The 20540-nt window shown below is 37.5% G+C and overlaps 1 protein-coding gene across 1 annotated transcript in view; it reads left to right on the top strand.

Moving 5' to 3' along the window:
• LOC114025680 overlaps positions 1-20540 on the top strand; it is a 176953-nt gene that overhangs the window by 100748 nt on the left and 55665 nt on the right. Inside the window, exons 9-10 of the mRNA XM_027839150.1 lie at positions 11711-11865; positions 12725-12802. Coding sequence (XP_027694951.1) covers positions 11711-11865; positions 12725-12802 — 233 coding nt within the window. The remainder of the gene's footprint in view (positions 1-11710; positions 11866-12724; positions 12803-20540) is intronic.

A 20540-nucleotide genomic window follows, 5' to 3' on the forward strand; every position in this document is an offset into this window, starting at 1 on the left:
AGTGGAAAGAGCACCGGTACTGAAGTCAGGAGGACCTGAGTTCAAATCTGGCCTCAGACCAAACACTTGACACTTACTAGCTGTGTGACTCTGGGCAAGTCACTTAACCCCAATTGCCTAAAAAAAAAGATGATCTCCCCTGGATCTATTTTCCAGGTCAGTTATTTTTCCATTGAGATATGTCACATTCTCTTCTATTTTTTCATTCTTTTGGTTTTATTTTATAATTTCTTGATTTCTCATAGAGTCATTAGTTTTCATTTGCTCCATTTTAATTTTTGAGCAATTATTTTCTTCAGTGACCTTTTGGACTTCCTTTTCCATTTGGCCAATTCTGCTTTTTAAGGCCTTCTTCTCCTCATTGGCTTTTTGGACCTTTTTTGCCATTTGGTCTAGTTTATTTTTTAAGGTGTTATTTTCTTCAGTATTTTTTGGGTTTCCTTTAGCAAGCTATTGAATTGTTTTTCATGATTTTCTTGCATCACTCTCATTTCTCTTCCCAATTTTTCCTCTACTTCTCTTACTTGATTTTCAAAATCCTTCTTGAGCTCTTCCATGGCCTGAGATCAATTCATGTTTTTTAGAGGCTTTGGATGTAGGAGCTTTGACTTTGCTGTCTTCTTCTAGTTGTATGTTTTGATCTTCTTTGTCAGCAAATAAGTTTCTATAGTCTGAGTTTTTTTTTCTGTTGTTTGCTCATTTTCCCAACAAATTACTTGACTTTTTAACTCTTTGTTAAGGTAGGGCTTTGCTTCCAGTGTGGAGGGTATACTGTCCCAAGCTTCAGGGGTTTTATGCAGCTGTTCCCAGAGATACTTCTAGGGACTTGTAAGTTTTCAGTGCTTCCAAGGTAGTATGATCTAAGGAGAGATGTTTACTCCTCTCCTGACCTGTGCTCTGATCTCTGAGTGACCACAAGCACTCTTTTTCACCCTGGAAGTGTGAGGAGGGTCGCCTCTCCACTGCTGCCACAAGCTCTGCTATGCTAGTGCTTCTCCTCACCCCAGGACTGCCACCCAGGACTGCGACACAGATTCAAGTATGGGCAAAGCAACAAAATACTGCCTCAGTGCCAACGATGAGATCCCTGTGATCTCTTTCTGATCAGTTATTCAATCTCCTTGCCATATGTGGGCTGAAAGCTCCAGAAGCAGCTGCTACTGTCACTGCCACCACTGCTGCTGCTGTTGCTGCCGCTGTGACTGCTACCACTGCTTCAGCCCCAGGGCTGTGCTGGGGTTGGAGCTGGACTGTGCTACTCTCTCACCCAGGTCTGACAGACATTTTTTAACTGACTTTTTAAGTTGTCTTTGGCATTTATGGGTTGAAAAGTCTGGAAACTGCCACAGCTGTCAGTGATTCAATCCTCTGACGCCTGCTCTGGGTTTTCTGGGGCCTGGTCTTTGTTGGTGCGACTTATGTTGGAATGTGCTCCTCTTTCAGCCTGGTGCAACAGACCATTCCTGTTGACCTTCCAGGTTGCCTTTGGCTAGAAATTTGTTTCACTCTGTCTTTCTGTGGGTTCTGTTGCTCTAGAATTTGTTTAGAGTCATTTTTACAGATCTTTGAAGAGGTTCAGGGGAGAGCTCAAGTGAGTCCCTACTTTTATTCCACCATCTTGGCTTCATCCCACTCTTTGATTTTTAAAATTTAATATTTATTTATTTACCATTTATAAAATTTAGTATATTAATAATTTAATATACAATAACATAATGTTAATAATTTATTTAATACTTTTATTTTTCAGATATTTTATTAATCTCTCATTCCCACTATCCCCCATTTATTAAATTTTTTAAAAATCCCCCAAAACAAAAATCATACCCATCAATATATTGTTACATAGTCCAGCAAAAACAAATTCCCACTTTGACTTTGTCTGAAAATGTGTTTCTTTTAAAATTCAACAATGTAACTCTATCAGGAGGTAAGTTGACATGTTTCATTTTCATTCTTTTTGACTCATAGTTTTGTCATTGGGTTAATCAGATTTCCAAAGTTTTTCAAAGTTGTTTTTCTCAGTAATGTTATTAGCCTTGTATAATTTTTTTCTCCTAGTTCTGTATCCTTTACTCTGCATCAGTCTTCTCGGTCTCCTCTGAAATTTTCCATTTCATCATTTCTTAGGAAATTATAATATTCTATCACATTCATATATTACAATTTGTTTTGCCATTCCCCTGTATGAGCATATCATTTTAGTTTCCAATTTTTGACTACCATGAAAAGAGCTGATATGAATATTTTTGTACATATAAGTCATTTTCTTCCTTAAATTCTTTGAGATATGTAGGCCAACCCATCTGTGAACAAGCATCACCTCTATAACATCAGTGATCAGGGATCCTGCTTCTCTCCTTGAAGACCTCAAGATCTTTGATCTTCTAAGTAGAATGACCCCATTCTTTCCCAGGCAGTGAAATCTACTCTTACACAGATCACTTTGGGCATCTTTCCTGACATCAAGCCCCTCTTCAACCTGATGCTCCTACTTTTGTCTTTGGGGCCAAAAAAAGTCCAATTTCACTTCTATGTGGTGACCCTTTGGGTAATTGTAGGTAATGATTGCATTCCCCTAAGTCTCCATGTAGTTGTATCTTAAGGCTAACCATCCCTAATTCTTTCACTTGGTCTTTACATAATACCACCTTTCATCAACCCCATTATCCTCTTATTTACCCAATCCAACTTATTAGTTTTCTTCCTAAAATATAGCACCTAGGATTGCTCATTTGTTGTTCAGTTGTTTTCAGTCATGTCCAACTTTTCATGACCCCATTTGGGGTTTTCTTCGCAAAGATACTGGAGTATTTTGCCATTTCCTTCTCCAGCTCATTTTACAGATGAGGAAACTAAGGCAAACAGGGTTAAAATGACTTGCCCAGGATCACCAGCTAGTAAGTGTCTGAGGCTATATTTGAACTCAGGAAGAGGAATCACCTAGTACTCTATCCACTGTACCACCTAGCCGCCCACAGTATATAGAATTGCGTATAGTACTCCAAATATAGTTTCATGAGGACAGAGTATGGTAGAACTATGGTTTCCCTTGTTCTAGACATTATGCTGTTCTTAACAGAGCCAAAGGTAACATTAGCTTTTTGAACTTGTATTGTGCTTATAATCCACTTTAACCCCAAGATTTTTTTTTTCTCCATTATGGAAATTTTTGTACATGAGAACAATTTTAAGTTGCACTTTTTACATAAATCACATAGGGGATTGGACTAGATGATATCTAAAGTCCCTTTTAGCTCTATGCAGTAGACAAATAGAATGTTGGAAGGACATAGTTTTTTAGAATATATAGGTTTGATTTGGGGGCCATGTCAACAGATACATTTAGCAATGAGTGAATATCTCTTTTTGTAATATGTTTCATAGATGAATAATGAAAAACAAACACATATAGACCTTAGAACTTAGTTATGGTGACATAGCTCACAATATTACCTTTGGACAGATTGTATTATTTCCAATTGTGGGCAAATTATCAGTGACTTTCAAATCATAGCAAAAAATATGAAATGGCTCTTTCTTTAAAGTGCATTTGCCCTTATGTACATCATGAAAGCTGTATTTGATGTGTCCTTATATAAAAAATTATGAAAGTGAATTAACTGATTTCAAACTGTGCATTAAGAAAATCTCAAAGATCAGAGGAGGAAACACAGTTACAAAAGAATGGAAAGTCAAGAAAGGGACATATGGGAAGTTTTAAAAAAGTGTGATTGAAATAATTTCTATATTATATGAGGCACAGAATTGCTCTCTCTGTTGCTTAAGATATTTTTAATAATGTGCATTTCAAATGTATATCCTTCCTATACAGAGAACATGATGCCATTGTTATGGGGATATATGCTTTCAGTTCATGTTCCAGTAGCAGAAATGGGTTGTCTGATTGGGCTTCCCTTGTGGCCTGTGTCATATATTTTCAAGACAAACGACCAGCTTCAGGGCAATTTTTTTCTATGCAAAGGTTAATTTGCTCACATGGAGATCCAGGTGATGTGTATCCTCACAGTGCTTTGGCTAGTTGAGGTAACTCAGTCAAAAAAATGAACTTGAGATAATGTGTCAATGGAAAGAGTGCTGGATTTGGAGTCTGAGGATCTGGGTTTGAATTCTGGTTCATCCATTTAGTAAAACATCACTTAACCTTTCTGTACCTTGGTTTCTTCAGCTGTGAAATGAGGGAGTTGAGGTAGATGGCCTCTAAGTTGTCTTCTGTCTCTACATCTATAATTTAATTATCCTCAGTTTTAATTCACTTTAGATTTTCAGTGGAAGTGTTTGATATTAGGCAAGATGGAAAGAGAAAACAAGAGAGAAAGAAAGTTGAATGATTTGGAATAACACCTATGTATGTTTGTATGCATTTATCTTTTTACATAGCTGTGATTTCATCTGTATAGGGAGTTCCTGGTGAGGAAATTCTTTCTACCAATGCAGATCAGCAACTATTCTGCAACTTGTAGTTGTAAGGAGTTGACTAGGGCAATAGGAGGTTAAATGACTTGCTCTGGGTCATATAGCTAATGTATGTAAGAGGAGGGACCTGAAAATGAGTTTTCTTGCCTCTAAGGCTATCCCTTTGTTCATTTTGCCATGATGCTTCTCATCCAGTTTATGTTTCTATGGCTCTTTTCTCTGGAGACCTCAGTGCCATTTTATATGCCCACCTCACAAATGTACTCATTCTATGGTTCTGGCTGAAGTTTTCCCAATTTGGGGGAGTGGGAATGTGCTGAAGCCAGCATGTTCTTGCGTAAGTAGTGGCCAGAACAGTTGTACAAAAAGTCCAGGTTAGTAATCATGGAGCTGAAGTGAAAAAATGGTGTCTGGAGTATAAGCAGGGTCAAAACCAGTTACTCAAAAAAGTATTTATTGAGCATGTGCTATGTGCCAAACACTGCAAAGTTCTGGGGATAGGATTAAAAAGAAATGCAAAATCAGTCTCTGACTTGAAGGAGCTCACAACATATAAATAAGTAGGTATGATGGAAGGCAATCTCAGAAAGAAAGGCACCAGGACCTATAAAAGGGGGAGGGACTAGAAAAGGCTTATTGTAGAAGTCAGGCTCAATAAAATCCAAGGAAGGCTAGTGAGATCAGTAGATCAGGCTGCAGTGATCTAACATGGAGGCAGCCTGGAAGAGTTTGAGTCTGGCAAAGATTTCTCTAAGTATTTTGCACTCACTATTTGGTGGGTCCATGTACCTTTTTTTTTTTCTTTTAGTCTAGCCGTAAGTATCTAGTTCTGCTCTTTAAGTTCCTCTAAATTCATCTCAACTGGACAGCTCCCACTGCTATAAGCAGTTCCTTTTCATGGCCACTTGTTGTCTTCAAGCAGTGCTTTCTGACAAAGTCCTTTTGCAATAGGTTGAGGAAAGCCTTATTATTTTGTTATGAAGAAGCATGGACCCAGAGTGGCCAACTGATTGATTACAAATAAAAGCATTTTAACAGCACATTCAAGAATTTATCAGGTCTTTCCTTTTTTTTTTTTTAATTATCAGACTCACAGAATTTGTGTTAGAAGGATCCGCAACCTATAGATAAAGGAATACCCATTATAACAAACCTAACATTAATCTCTGCTTCTCTGTCTCTGTCCATCTCTCTCTGTTTTTCTCTCTGTGTGTCTCTCTGTCTCTCTCTCCCTCCCAGCCTCCCTCCCTCCATCCCCCCCTTTCTCTTCTTCCCCCCTTTTCCAACCTTTTTCTGTTTCTGTCTCCTGGAAATCATTAATATTGACTTTGTAGTGTATAATCATTTTTTCATATAAACTATTGCTAGGCTATATAAAATAATTCTTAATTGAATACTTACCTTTTATTTAAGAGAACAAATTAAGAAAACAAATATAGCATTTTGTGTATGTTCAATTCAACAGATATTTGTTTGTTTTGTGCCCACATGGTGCAGAGAACTGTGCTAGGCACTACGAGAAATACAAATGTTAGATTTAATATGGTCCCTACATTTAGAGCATTAGCATTACATAACACAAGCATTTTTGACCAACTACAGAAGGTCTTTAGACTTTACAAGTAATGGAGTATTAGAGCAGTTGGCTTGGAACTAGAAGACAGTAGTCCAAGTATCTCAATACTTTTGTGGCTGGATGAGTCACCTTGCCTCTCTAAGCCTCAGTTTCTTCATCTGTAAGATGGGAGTAATAATATTTTTACTGCCTGCCTCATAGAGTTGTTGTGATTATATGCTTTTTTTAAACCGGTGCTATACAAACGTGAGCTAGTATTTTATGCTCTCATGTGTGGCTAGAATCCAGAAACAGTTTATCTAAAAGTCATAGTAGAACTGTACTTGATTGAAAGATTGGTGATTGTGTTTATTTTTGTTGCATTCTTGGTACCACGCTTGGCGCATGCAGGAAATAATTTATGTAAAAATTTTTATTAATTTTTTCATACAAGACTAAATCATAGAAGATATAACCTTTTAGCATATGCAAAGGATATTGCTAGGCAGTGTGGCATAATGGCTAGACAGTTGGCCTTGAAGACAGGAAGACCTGAGTTCAAATCTTTCCTTTATGTTACTAGGGTGAGCACTTGGTAACTAAGATGATAAATTACAACAAGATACCAGTTCTGCTTTGGCACCAATGGTTCTCCACACTTATGTAAATCTCAAGTCTAGACTTAAAAAAAAAAAGGAAAAAAGAACATTATTCATGACAATGGTATTGCAAAATGAATTAAATACTAGGACTCCTAATTTGTAACTCTATTGTACCTCAGATCACATAGTACAACCTCCTCCTTTTGGAAATGAAGAAACTGAGTCCCAAAGAGGCAAACTCACTTTACCCAAGAACACACAGATAGTAAGTAGCCTTGCTGGAATTTGAACACAGGTCTTATGATAGCAAATCTGGCATGCTTTTCACCATGCCACACTGCCTCTCCTGTCTCTACTCATTTCTTCAAAGATATTTTAAAATATTATATAACCTCCCTCCTCAAGCTTAATTTTTATTTCTACAAATTTGATTTAATAAATCTGAATTAAATACCTGCTATATGCAAGGCACCATAGTTAGGGGAGAGAAATGGTACAAGTGATAAAGTCAGACCTGTGCATCAAAGACAATCAATTTGGCAACTTTGTGAAGGAGTAATTGGAGTTATCTTGAACTACTGCTCCATGACCTCTTTCCCCTACCCCCACCCCCAGCCATGGGAAAAATAACTTCAGTTAAATCCATACAAAGAAGTTTCTTAAATTGAGTATAGCTAGATTTGTACTGCCTCAAGTGAAATTTGGCAAAATGGTAAACTGAGGTAAATCTCTGCGCAAGATAACATTTATTAGCATGAGCATGGTACCTGCCAAAAAATGGGTCAATGGATTGCTGCCATTGATGCCAAAGACCCCAAACAAAAGGTTTTGGGTACTACAGAACAAAGAATCTTGGGATTGAGTACAACATGAGTGGTTACAAAGCTGAGGCACAGAGAATGGAATGATTGGTCAGAAGTTTGGTAATGGGAGCTGGCAATGGCCTCCCATTCTTTTCTTTGAGTACAGGTGTGAGGTAGTGAGTCTGACATTTGGATGGCAAACCAGATATCTTTAAAGGACAGTTTGGTAGAGTAAAGATGTCAGGCCCAAATGCTCTTGTGTTCACATGCATTCTCCAAGGTTAGTTAAATTCCTTGAGACAGCAATTTTTCAACTTAACAGGCCAGTTGAACTCTGAACTAAGCTCAGAAACAAAGAACAAAAGCAGTTATTGGACAAAATCAATTACTTGTAAATAGAGTCAATAGGAAAATGATACAGGATCAATCTTAATCTTCTCAGGACCAAGCTAAAATGTTTGACCAGAGAATATCTGAAATTACAGAAGAAAGCCCTTTAGTCTGTTTTTTTAAACTTTATTAATATGTCTTGTTTTTATATTGCCTAAATTTTTCCCTATATTATTCTCCTTGCTTCTCCCAGAGAGCCATCCTATGTAACAAAGAAGTTTTTTTAAGAAAAAAAGAGGAAGAGAAAAAAAATCAGCAAATCTAACACATACACACACACACAAATCAGTAAATGCGTGTAATGTTCCACTCCTGTGGACCTCTCAGTACTAAAAACAGCCTTTCCAAGGAATAGCATTAAAAAGCAAATATCTCCTTTTCCTTTGGACTGATATGCTCCTCATTTGGTTTATCTTATTTGTTGTAAACCTTGTAAACCTTGCTAAACTTTGTTTCCTTTTAAAGAGGAGTAGAACCTTCTAAGAGGAAAAGCTTTTAGTGGTTCTGAACCAACTGCCAATCAAAAATACATTGTTGAGTGTTGGGCAATGTTGGTCTCTAGTGAAGAGAGAAGGCATCTTGGCCTGCTGGTTGCAAGTATTGTTTTTGAGGAATGTAGCTGTGGAAGTTAAGAGGACTTCTACATTAGTAACTCTGATTATGAAGGAGTTCAGAGGCAATTTGGTGTAGTGGGAAGAATACTGAATTTGGAGGAAGAAGTCCTAGCATCAAATCTTGTTTTTGCTGCATGATAACTACAACCTTAAGGAAGTCATTTGACCTCTCTAGCCTCAGTTTTGTCAACTGTAAAATAGAGTTGGGCTAGAAAACCTCAAAGATCCCCTTCAACTCTAAAAACTGATTCCTATAAAGCAGTGGGACTTAGTAGGGTAAATAACATTTATCCTTACAAATAACAATATTTATCCTTATTAGGCTAAATAAGAGATTTTGAATTTAGTTAACACAGGTCCTAGAAAAGGTGCTTATTAATAAAAGTTAGCTTTACATAGAGGTGAAGTAGGTGGCCACCTGCAAAACACCCCGATTTCATAGGCAAGGGAAAGGGCCTACTACTCAAGGAAATAACTTCCCTCTGGGTTCCATCTGGGAGTTGAAGTGATGATGACTTGAGGACAAAGCACAACAGTAAAATGTATTTTAGGAGGAAAAAGAAATGCTACCTACCATACCTCCCCCTTTGCTGATGCCAAAAATGTCTTTAAGACGCAACAAAGCCTTTCATTCCATGATCAGAAATGAAGATTTAGAGAAAGATTAAGGTGGTGGGTTAATGAAAACTCACTAAATAAGAAGTAGCTTTTGGGATTTATACAAGAAAGCCCTTTTGTGCCTGCTCAGGTTGTCCTGGCCTGCATAATTCTGGATTAGTAAGAAAAGAGAGTTCCAGCTAAGGCCAACCATTGGCTCTCCTTAAGTGGGAAATTGAGGGGGCTAATCCTTCCATTACAAATATGACTTAACAAGGTAAATTTGATATCTTTAGACTCAAACACATGAATTTCTCTGTAAGCCCTATTTCACTGTGTTCCCTTTTATAGAAGGCACAGCTTCTGCTGAGCACTCACAGTTCCATTTCCCATCTGTGTCTTGTAGATACAGCTACCTGAAACGCTTCCAGCTTCCTTATCTGTAATTAGATGCTTATATAGGGTTTATTTTGAGCAGTTAGGTGGCTGGAGCACTGACCCTGGAATCAGGAAGACCTGAGTTCAAATCTGACCTCAGACACTTATTAGCTATGTGACACTTGGGCTAGTTACTTAACCTGTTGCCCTAGTTTCCTCATTTGTTAAATGAGCTGGAGAAGGAAATGGCAAACTACTCCAGTATCTTTGCTAAGAAAACCCTAAATGGGGTCATAATGAGTTGGACACAGAATGACTGAACATCAGGTTGGTTTAGTTTGTTAGTGACTTTGAGATCCTTAATGGAGATTGTTTTTCCATTTGATAAAGATCTGTGGAGGAATTCCTTATATTCAGTAATTGTGTTAGCTTGGATTAAATTTGTAGTTCTAATTTAACATGGGAGTTTAAGTCTGACAATGACACCAGAATCCCTGATTACTATGATTTGCAGATTACTGGCAGCCACTGGTGCCAATGGTTGTTAAATTCCCTCATAATGCCATAAAATTACATGTTTACACATTAGGCAGCTAAGTAGCACAGTCAGGGAGTCTTGAGTTTAAAACATGCTACATGAATTGTGTGGCTTTGGACAAGTCACTTGAACTCTCTCAACCTCAGTTTGTGTATCTGAGGGTCTTCCCCTTCCAGTTTGATTTTTTTTTATTAAAGGGGCCATCACTTGAATCCCTTTGTAAAGAGGCCTATTCACTGAATGAGTGTTTCCTCACTCAAAGTGAGAACCTGAGAAGACCTTAACTTAAAAGGGCCAGGGTCTCCCACTGCATCCTGGACAATCTCTAGTCATTCTGATGAATATCTGGCCACTGGACCTAGATGGCTCTGAAAGAGAAAGTGAAGCTGGTGACCTTGTACAGCCCTCCTTCACTCAAATCAAAGTCATTTGCAAGTCATGTCATCATCTCCCTGATGTCATGGTTCTCTTCGAGAACGAAGGACAAGCACAACCTAATATCACTTACCTCACAGGGTTGTTGTGAGGATCAAATGAAGTAATATGTAAATGCTAGCCACCATCATCATTATTGTTATTATTGTTAAAACTCTCCACCAATGAAGTACCCTTCTAAAGTCTCCTCATAGTATGGAGATGATTCTTGGATCTCCAAGTTTATACTGATGGAGAATCAAGCTTTGGCAGGTACCACCAAGCTGGAAAAAACTTCAGTCACAGATCCCCAAGTAGACAATGTTTGTTGTATGAAGACCAGCTTAGCTGAATTAAGAGAATCACGACCAGGTTGGTTGCTTAGTGATGGATTTTTTGGCTAAAATACCACCCATAGGGATGTAACATGAGATTCTTGAAATAACGAAATGTGGAAGTTGAAATGCCAATCAAAAATTTCTCCTACTTATACTTATTCTGCTCTCTAGTTTAGGTTTTTAAAAAGGTAATACTTCCTTGGATGATTTCTCCTCTTCTGACTCTACAAGGCTGAAAATTATTATAAGCAATCCTTAGCATGCACCATAGATTTACTGCTGGAAGCGACCTTGGAATATATTAAATCCAACCCCCTCATTTTATAGATGAGGAAACTGAGGCTTATAGTAGCTAATGTATTTGCCCAGAGTCAAATAGTTAGAAAACGTTGGGGACAAGATTCAAACTCAAATCTCCTTCATTTCAGGTCTAGCAGTCTTTCCACTATACCACCTAGCTGCCTGAAAGGGACCTCTGAAACAATCTATTACAACTTGTAAATGAACGGCATCCCCTCTACACCACCCCTGAAAAGTGATCATCCAGTCTGTCTTAGAAATCTGCCTATTAGGGGAAGCCCACTAGCACTGAAGGCAAGCCATTCTACTTTGAGATAACTCTGCTTGGTGGGACATTTTTCCTTACAATAAATCTAAATCTGCCTTTCTTCAAGAAGGACATGTTGGTAGAATGGGATGTGGCTTTGCAACTATTGGTATCGCCAACTTAATAATTTTTCTAGGAAGCAAAATGGAGACAGGAGTGGTGGATGTGAGGTGAATAAGATACCAGACCTGAATGGCTGGAGCTTTGCCGTCTTCAGAGATTTACAATGCTCCTTGTTTTCTCTTCATTTTCTCTGTTGCCCATCTTTCACTTGGACAATAAGTTAATGTTGAACTCACCCACTTCTCCAGTTTTTTCTCTTTGTTATAATCATGGAACCCCTTTCTCATGATCTCCAGTTGTCACAATTTAATGACTGAGAAGCATTACAGTTAATGATCACTATGTATGTGCTTGATTTTTTTTAAACCACCCAGGAGCTGAATGTCACAAGCTGCAGTGGTCCCAGACTGAAAGGGGATAAGCTTCTTCTCTATGCAAGTACATTTTGCAACAGGTTGACCGTAGTGGATATAAGTTGGAGTGGGGCTACAGATCTGGGTGTATTAGCTCTTGTTGAAGGAGCTTCAAGGTACAGTATCAAAAATTAATTCTGTCTTTCCCCAAGTGCAATAGTAGCCTTTCCTTTTCCTGTGATCAGTATCTGTAGAAAGAAAAGAGAACACCATCTTAATGGTTATTTTCCTCTAGACACCCTCCTATAGCTTTCTAGTGTCTTGAAAATGTGGTGCTCAGTTTTTGACATAATACTTTAGATATTGCCTGAAAGAGTATGGTAGAACAATACCATGGCTTTTTATTCTATCCTTGTGTTAATGCAGTCTAAAACCATCTTTGCTCTTTTGGCAGTGTGTCACATTGTTGAGTCATATATAACTCCCAAACCAGGAAGAGGGATTGCTTTGTTCTAGTGAATTCCTTTGTCCTCTTTGGATTTTAAAAAAAAAATGCTTCCTGTAAACTCTTGCGTGACCTTAACGTCTGGAGGCTGAAATAACATGAATAATTGCAACTTGCAAATAATCCTGACACCTGATTTAAGCCATTTTTTGCAATCATAGTTAACCCTCTTTTCTGAGCTCCTATCACACTTATCTGTATTACTTATGCTGGCATAGTGCCTTGCATTCTTACTTAACTATCTAGAGTCTGCATGTATTGGCTAAGACCTTAGATTTCTTTTGTCTTTTTTCATAGCAAATGCTATATGTATATATTTTTCTCTGTAAAGATATTTATAGATCTACATAGAAAGATCTATAGATAAATATATCTTTTATCTCTCTACAGATATACCTATATCTAAATATAGATAGATCTCTATACAGATAGAAATATATAGAGATATATAGATAGACACAGATATTTATCTTCTTTTTTAAATAAAGAAAAAAATGATTAAGTGTAACTATAATTTTGTTTACTTTTAGCCTTCAAGGATTATCTATAAATGGATGCCAGATTACAGATAAAGCCATTAGAGCCTTAGTTAAAAAACATGGAAACAGGTAATAACATTCAACCTTTTATCTCTATACAACTGTAACATATTAGTCAGGGAAACATTGGAAACTTCTTTGGGGTGCTCATTGCTGAGTTACTGGTAATTTTGAATATATGTATAAATATTTTAAAAGCAAACTGTAGAATTAAATAATTAGCAAATTACTTTTCTAGATTTTATCTATTGCTTGGGATGAAAGAGTTAATCTCATTTAGGTAAAGTACCTATAAAAAAATCTATAATAGAGCATGATGATTGGAAATTTGTGTCATAGTAGGAAATGCCAACAGCACCAATCTGAGAATACTTCCTTTAGTGCTAATGGTTCCTACCACAGTGACAGTAGTGGTGGTCTCATCCCAAAGGGGCTTTCTTCCTCTTTTTGTAGCTTTTTGGAAATCTTGTGAGATTCTAAGGAATGATTCCTCTTTCTGGAGGCTATGCCACCACTGCTGTTACTTGCATTTGATACCAAAATAGCTAATTACAGCTTTGTCCCCAAAACAGTATATCACACCCCCCTCCACCCTTCATCCACATCCCCAGTTAAAATTCAACTATGTCTATAGTGGAAATCTCTTTGTCTATGTTATCCTAAGTTACAAAACTTACAAAGTTATATATCTTCTTGATGGTTTCATGTCAAAGATGTTATGTCAGATTAATTTTGTTTTCCTTTTTTTTGTGTTGCAGTTCTAGACTGTTAGATTAGGGAAATGCAAGTGAATTAATTTGCCTAGAATTTGGCAAAGCATTTGACAAAAATGCACATAAATTCTTGTGGATTACACAGAAAGATGTGATTAAAACAATAATATAGTTAGGAAATAGTTGACCGGTTGGTTGTAGAATAGTCATTAATGGTTCTATGTCAACTTGAAAGGCAGATTCAAATGGAATGGTCTAGGAATCTTAGCTGTTGTGTAATTTTTTTTGCTAGTAACTTAATGTTTTTCATGTATTCATATGATATAAAGCTAGGAGGGATAAGTAACATGTTGGATACATCAGGATGGATAAAGATCTCAACAAGCTAGAATATTGGACTGAATCTAATAAAGGGATAAATAAAAATTCTTAAATTTGTTTTAAAAATATCTTTATTAATATAAGATAAGAGAGCTATGCCTACAGTTTATCTGGAAAATAATCTGGGGGTTATTTTAGTTTATTACAAATGTAATAATCAACAATTTCATAGCTGCCAAGATAGTTAATGTAATATTAGGATGCATTAAGAGATAGTATCCATGCTTAGGGAGTGATAATTCTATTGTATTCTTCCCTGGTTAGAATACATCTAGAATATTATAGAATATACCTCTAAAGCCCCTTCCAATTCTGAGATTCTGTGACCCTGAAATGAGTATTGAAATGTGATCTAATGTTATCTGAAGACAACATTATAGAATTTTGAAGACTTTTCATAGAGCAGGCTATTGTGCTCATTCTAGGGACACTAGCTGTTGTTATCTTACTCCCATAGAAGATATTCAGAAGTACGTTCTCGAGTAGCAGTTATGGCTCAAGCCTTTTATTTAGAGGCATCTGATCTATATCTTGTCATTAGACTCAAATGGCTCCAGAGGAGAAAGTGAGGCTGGTGACTTTGCATAGCTCTCCCTCACTTAAATCCAATTCACTTGTAAGTCATGGAACCACCTTCCTGATGTCATGGTCCTCTTTAAGAATGAAGAAAAAACAACAACAACAAGAAGAGGCATCTATTCCTCTTTGATAAAAGTAAATTTTGATTGGGACACAAATTACATGGGTTTTTTTTTTAAATATCATAAAACACTATTTTTAAATAGTCTTGACCATCAGTTGCTTGCCTTCCTTCTAATATGATAACAGTCTTCTGTTCATATCATGATTCAGACAAGAATGGAATAGAATAGATATGTCTAGACACTGGAAATTGTTTACTGTCTGTGGTTATTTTTGACGTTTCAGACTTTCTGCTTGGTAGAGAAAAATATTCTACCAAATTGACTTAAAATGATTTTTTCCTTGAAAAGAAAAAAAACAAACAAACCATGCAATTGACTATGGGAAGTTTTAGGACCACTTACCTTGTTCCAGGATGACTGTCACTGTTCTTATTCTCTGTGTAAATCCTACTTATTCAAGGCCCACCCTCTCTATGCCAAGCCCACCTTGATTATTCCAGTCAACAACCATTTCTTTAGTAGTTAAGTTCCTATGGCATTTATAACCCATAAAACACAACCAGACATCCCCAAATCATAGAATCTCAAAATTTCAGGGTCGACAGGGGTGTCAGCTGTCATCTAGTCTGCCTCATAGCTGAATAAGAATCCCCACCAAATCATAACTAGTAAGTAGCTATTCAACCTCTGCTGGATGACCTCCAAAGAGGGGCTACACATTCCCTCCAGAGGCAGGCAGACCCTTCTATTTCTGAAGCAGCTCTCATTTGTGGGAAGTTTCTCTTTACAAAACAAAAAATCAAAAACTAAAAAAATAAATATGCCTCTTTGCCACTTTTACCCTTTGCCCTTGATTCTTCTCTCTGAGTTCAAATAAAACAAGACTAGCATCTTTTTTACATGACTGGCCTTCTTATACTTGATGACAGCTTTCATAGAATGTTCCATGATAAAGATCCCCAGTTCCTTCACCCAATCCTCACACGCCATGGACTTGAAGCATTGAATTGTCCTGGCTGCTCTCTTCTGGACATCCTCCAACTTAATAATATTCTTTCTGCATACCTATATGATATTCTACTTTATTTTTACTTTGTTCAGTCATATCTAACTCTTCATGATCCCCTAGACCATACTGTCCATGGGTTGTTGTTGTTGCTTTTTTTTTTTGGCAAAAGATACTGGAGTGGTTTGCTATTTCCTTCTCCAGTGGAGTAAGGCAAACAGAGATTAAGTGACTTACCCAGGATCACACAGCTAGTAAATCTCTGAGGCCAGATTTGACTTTAGGTGTTCCTCATTCCAGGCCCAGCACTCTATCCACTAACCCATCACCTCATACTACTTTATGCTGCTTACCAATTAGTTCATGCATATATATCCTCCAAATAGATTGTAAGGTAAAATATTATTTTCTACTTCTTTTATATTTTTCAAAATGTCTAGCATGCCATGCTATTGAAACACAGTAACTATTCAATAGATATTTGTTGAATTCTACTTTGCAAAGAAGCATTTAACCAAATCTTCAGTAGAATGACAGTGATATATACATGTCTTCTATATATCTGGAGCATCCTACTCCTCAAATGGTTTTTTGGCACTGTCCTCTCTGAGCTGTAACCTCCATTAAATGTGAAGAGAGACTTACTGACAATGAAGTCTAGAAACACAGCTTTAAATAGTAGTCCTTGCCACACATCTCATATGATTCAAATCTTAGTTTCAGTCATTGTTTATTGGCTCCAAGGTATCATTTAGTCATGAACTCAATGATAGAAACTTTTCAAAGTAACTGTAGATTTCAAGGGAAAGCACAAGAATTTTCAGTGTCTGTCCTGTCCAGCTCCATTCCAATTTCTACTGGGACAGAGTCCAGCTAGTAGGGAGGTCAACTAAAATTCATAGGAATGGGGAGGTGGGGTTTGCCTTAGGGTGTTAGAGGAAGAGATTGAAGTATATCATCAGGACAAGAGGGCCCAAGCCAGGGGCTCCAGCAAATAAAGCCATGAGTTATGATGGTAATGATATGATGATAATAATAATAATTCACATTTATTTGTTGGCACAAAAGCCCTTTCTTCACAAAAATCATGTGAAGTAGAGCCACTTTATACATGTGGAAACTGAGACTCTGAAAGATTAAGTAACCACAGAGCTAGAAAGAGTTTAAGGCAGAATTCAAACATAGATGCTCTGAGTCCACATTCTATGTTTTATCCACCACAAAATCTAGAGGATACTAGAGACTTTTCCATTGTAGTAGTGAGTTGTAATCAAGAAGCCAAAAACAATTACTGTCTAAGAAAGGCTTTAAGCTAGGTCAAAGTCTGGTTAGGAAAAAAAATATGTCAGCAACAAGAATGGATGGGACCAAAGGCAAAGGATCACTAACTTGGAGGTAATATTCATCACTCATCTGCTTTCTTGTTTCCTTTTCTACTAGATAGTATGGCCAAGCATCTATCTCCATTCTTCTTGAGGAACTCTAGTTAATCAGCAGTGGACAGAGTACATCTTTGCTACTGTCTTGCAGAAAGTATGGTTAAATGTTCCAAATCATATGTGTATATCCCTGTATCTATATCTATACACACACAAGTATCTATATCTACTACTTTAGTAAAGAGGGCTGTTAGAGTAAGACATGAATGACAGTCAATCAGTCAACAAACATTTATTAAGCACCTACTATGTACCAGGCAATGGGGTTACAACTAATGGGGAAGAGTATGAAAACACTTATGTACAAACAAGATACATACCGGATAAATTGAAGATAATCAACGGACAGAAGATACTGGAATTAAGGGGGATCAGGAAAGACTTCTCAAAGAAGATTTTATTTGGGATTTGAAGGAAGCCAAAGAAACCAGGAGGCAGAGATGAGGAGGGAGAATATTTTCAGGCATGTGGAACAGCCGGTGCAAATGTGTGGAGTCTGATGATGGAGTATCTTAAGCAAGGAAAAGAAAGGAGGCACGTATCACTGGATGGAAGAATATGTAGTGGAGAGGGAGACAGAGTAAGGTATGAGAAGACCAGAAAAGTAGGAGGGAAGGACTTTGAACACCAAACAGAAAATTTTATATGTGATCCTAGGGGTGTTGGGGACTGCTAGAATTTACTGAATAGGAGGATGACATGGTCACATCTGCATTTCAGGAAGATTAATTTGACAGTTGAGTAGAGGACGAATTGGAGCAGGGAGAGACTTGAAGCAGGGAGACCAACCAGCAGGCTATTGTAATACTTCAGGTGTGAGAGGATGAAGTTGGTGGCAGGGTCATAGGAAAGAAGGGAGAGCATACAGGAAATGCTACAAACCTCTCCTACTTTCTTGGCTACTGCCTCCAGTGAAGGCATGCGTGGGATGACAAAGTTGGCTTTGTAATTTTGGGTGGCAGGCAAAGAGGAGTAGCAATTACGAACTGGTAGCCCCTGGGAATAATAGAGATGTATTAGTCTTGGGAGGGTCTGTGTGTTGTGGGGCTGACCAGAGGATGTCCTGATATTTGTTATTTTACATAAATTTAGAACAGTTAAGTTACATTAGTTATTGCATATCAATCCCTTCAAATGTTAATCAATAAAATGCATAGCTCTGCTAAGAGTTTATAACATTTTCTTTTTTTTTTTTAAATAGAATTCTAAAGAAATGTAATGCCTCTTTTAGACGACATCATTTACAGAGGTCAAGGCCAGCACAGATCTATGAATCAAATGGAATGAGAAGCTCTAATTATGAGACCAAATCTTTTCTTTCCACTTTGGAAGTTAATTCAATGCAATTATAGAGATTTAGCCTTTTGATGAACCCATGAAATTCTCATTAATGTTGAGGAAATAACATACAATCTCATTGAGAGGAGAATATATGACATTGCATCTCAGAAGAAATATGCATGGCTTTTATAAGATGGGCTGAAGCTTGCACAGAGAGAAAAGCAGCGATTTTTTGATTAGCAAATTGCCAGCAAGGGGCACTTTGCTTCAATTTTCAGCAATTTAAATCCCAGCATTAATCAGCTTTTGTAGAATACCACCTGCTGTTCACAGAGCAGCAAGGAAGGCATTAGCTAGAAGTTGTAGCAATAGCATTTGATCAGAGACCATGCTGACCACTGCCTATATTTTGTTTGAAGACCACTTTTATTATTATTATTATTATTATTATTATTATTGCTCAGGAGTTGGATCATGCATACCGTATCTTCATCAAATGGCTTTTCCGAGAGCTTTCTTTAAGGACAATGAACATTAGTGATAAGTCATCAGGTTTCCCACCAAATAGATCTTCAATATGTGTTGTATGAACATAATGTGTTATGTTGTATGTTATATAATATGTATTGTATGAACATATTAACCAAAATCAGAACTATGGAAACACAGGAAGAGTTATGAACTTGTAATTATGTGAAAATCGGTCTGTCTCAGTGCACCAAGAAAGCCTGTATCTGAAATGATGGCTATTGTTTTTATCATATATTTTATCACTCCCTTAATCAATATTTCTTGATGATCAGTGATATTCAAGGTGTTGTGCTAGGTAATGGGGATACAAAGGTATACAACAGGTATTTCCACCCTCACAGAGTTTGCAATGTTCACATGTACCATATTGTTTATACCCAGACTTTTTTCTTCTGTGTATGATATAGAAGAAATGTGATAAAGTAAATTAATTTCTTGGTTTGAATACTGCTTCTGACTCTTACTGGAGATGGGAATCTGGGCATGAAGTTGTAACAGGGTCGGGCAACCAAGGCCATGGTACTGGCATTTAGAGGGCATATTCTGTACTTGTAATCACCCCGCAGGTAGAAACAAATGAACTTAGCACCTGGTTATCAATAACTGGTTAAAATAAATAATTGCCAGACAATACTGTCTTTTGATCACCCTACAGAGGTCACATTCCAAGTGATCTATTCCCTCATGTGCCCCTACTCTGTTCTACCTCCTGGCAGCAGCCTTCCCAGCAGTGGTCATAGGGTGTTCTGGAGTCACTCTCCCTCTGGGGCTGTGTCCCGATGAAGGAGGTTTCTTCCCAAGGTCTTACCATCCTAGTGAATTTGTCTTCAAAAGCTGAAGCCATCCGTGTTGCTTGAAATCAAGCACATTTTGAAGTTCTCATCCAGGGCACCCGAATTGCTAGTTATCTCTCGGATAGACAAGTCACTTAATCTCTTGGTGTCTTAGGCTGCTCCAAAGGATTTTTTTTTGATAACTCATAGATAGTTTTGATAAGTGTTGGTGGAGGGCATTCTACTAGGAGTTCTTGACACTGATAAAATCACATGTTCTTCATAGATTTAGAGCTGGAAGGGACTTGAGAGATCATGGGACTCAACCTTCTCACAGTAAGGTATATAGCATTACATGACTTGCCTAGGGTCACAAGAGCCAAGATTTGAACCCATGACCTCATATCTCAACCTGCCTGAGCAGCTGTTGGATAAATTAGGTCAGAGAGTGGTTATGGCTGTTGATATAACCAAGAGGCCCTTTGTTCATCACGTCTTTATGTATGAAGTCTTCAGCAAGTTGCCTGTCTTTTGTAACCTGCAACTTTAATTCATTGGAGACTGCCATATTCAGCGCTTCCTAAACCTATAGCATCAATGGAAAAACATTAATATTAAAAAGGTTCCGTTTTTGTTTTAATGAGGTATTTGGGGTTAGTAAAGCACTGTGTTGTTCAGTCATTTCAGTCGTGTCCAGCTCTTCGTGACCTCATTTGGGGTTTTCTTGGCAAAGACATTGGAGTGGTTTGCCATTTCCTTCTCCAGTTCATGTTACAGATGAAGAAACTGAGGCAAACGGGGTAAGTGACTTGCCCACAGTCACAAAGCTAGTAACTGTCTGACAGCAGATTTGAATTCATGAAAAAGAGCCTTCCTGACTTCAGGCCTGTCACCACTGTGCCACCTAGCTCCCCCAGTAAAAACATTGCTTCTGCTTCTCAAAAGTGGCCTAGTCCTCACTTTTCTTCCTATTCAATTCTGGATCCAATTCACTTTCTTTCTTTCTTTCTTTCTTTCTTTCTTTCTTTCTTTCTTTCTT

The sequence above is a fragment of the Vombatus ursinus genome, unplaced genomic scaffold, assembly GCF_900497805.2.
Source record: "Vombatus ursinus unplaced genomic scaffold, bare-nosed wombat genome assembly UNPS02014832.1, whole genome shotgun sequence".
NCBI classification, from domain to species: domain Eukaryota; kingdom Metazoa; phylum Chordata; class Mammalia; order Diprotodontia; family Vombatidae; genus Vombatus; species Vombatus ursinus.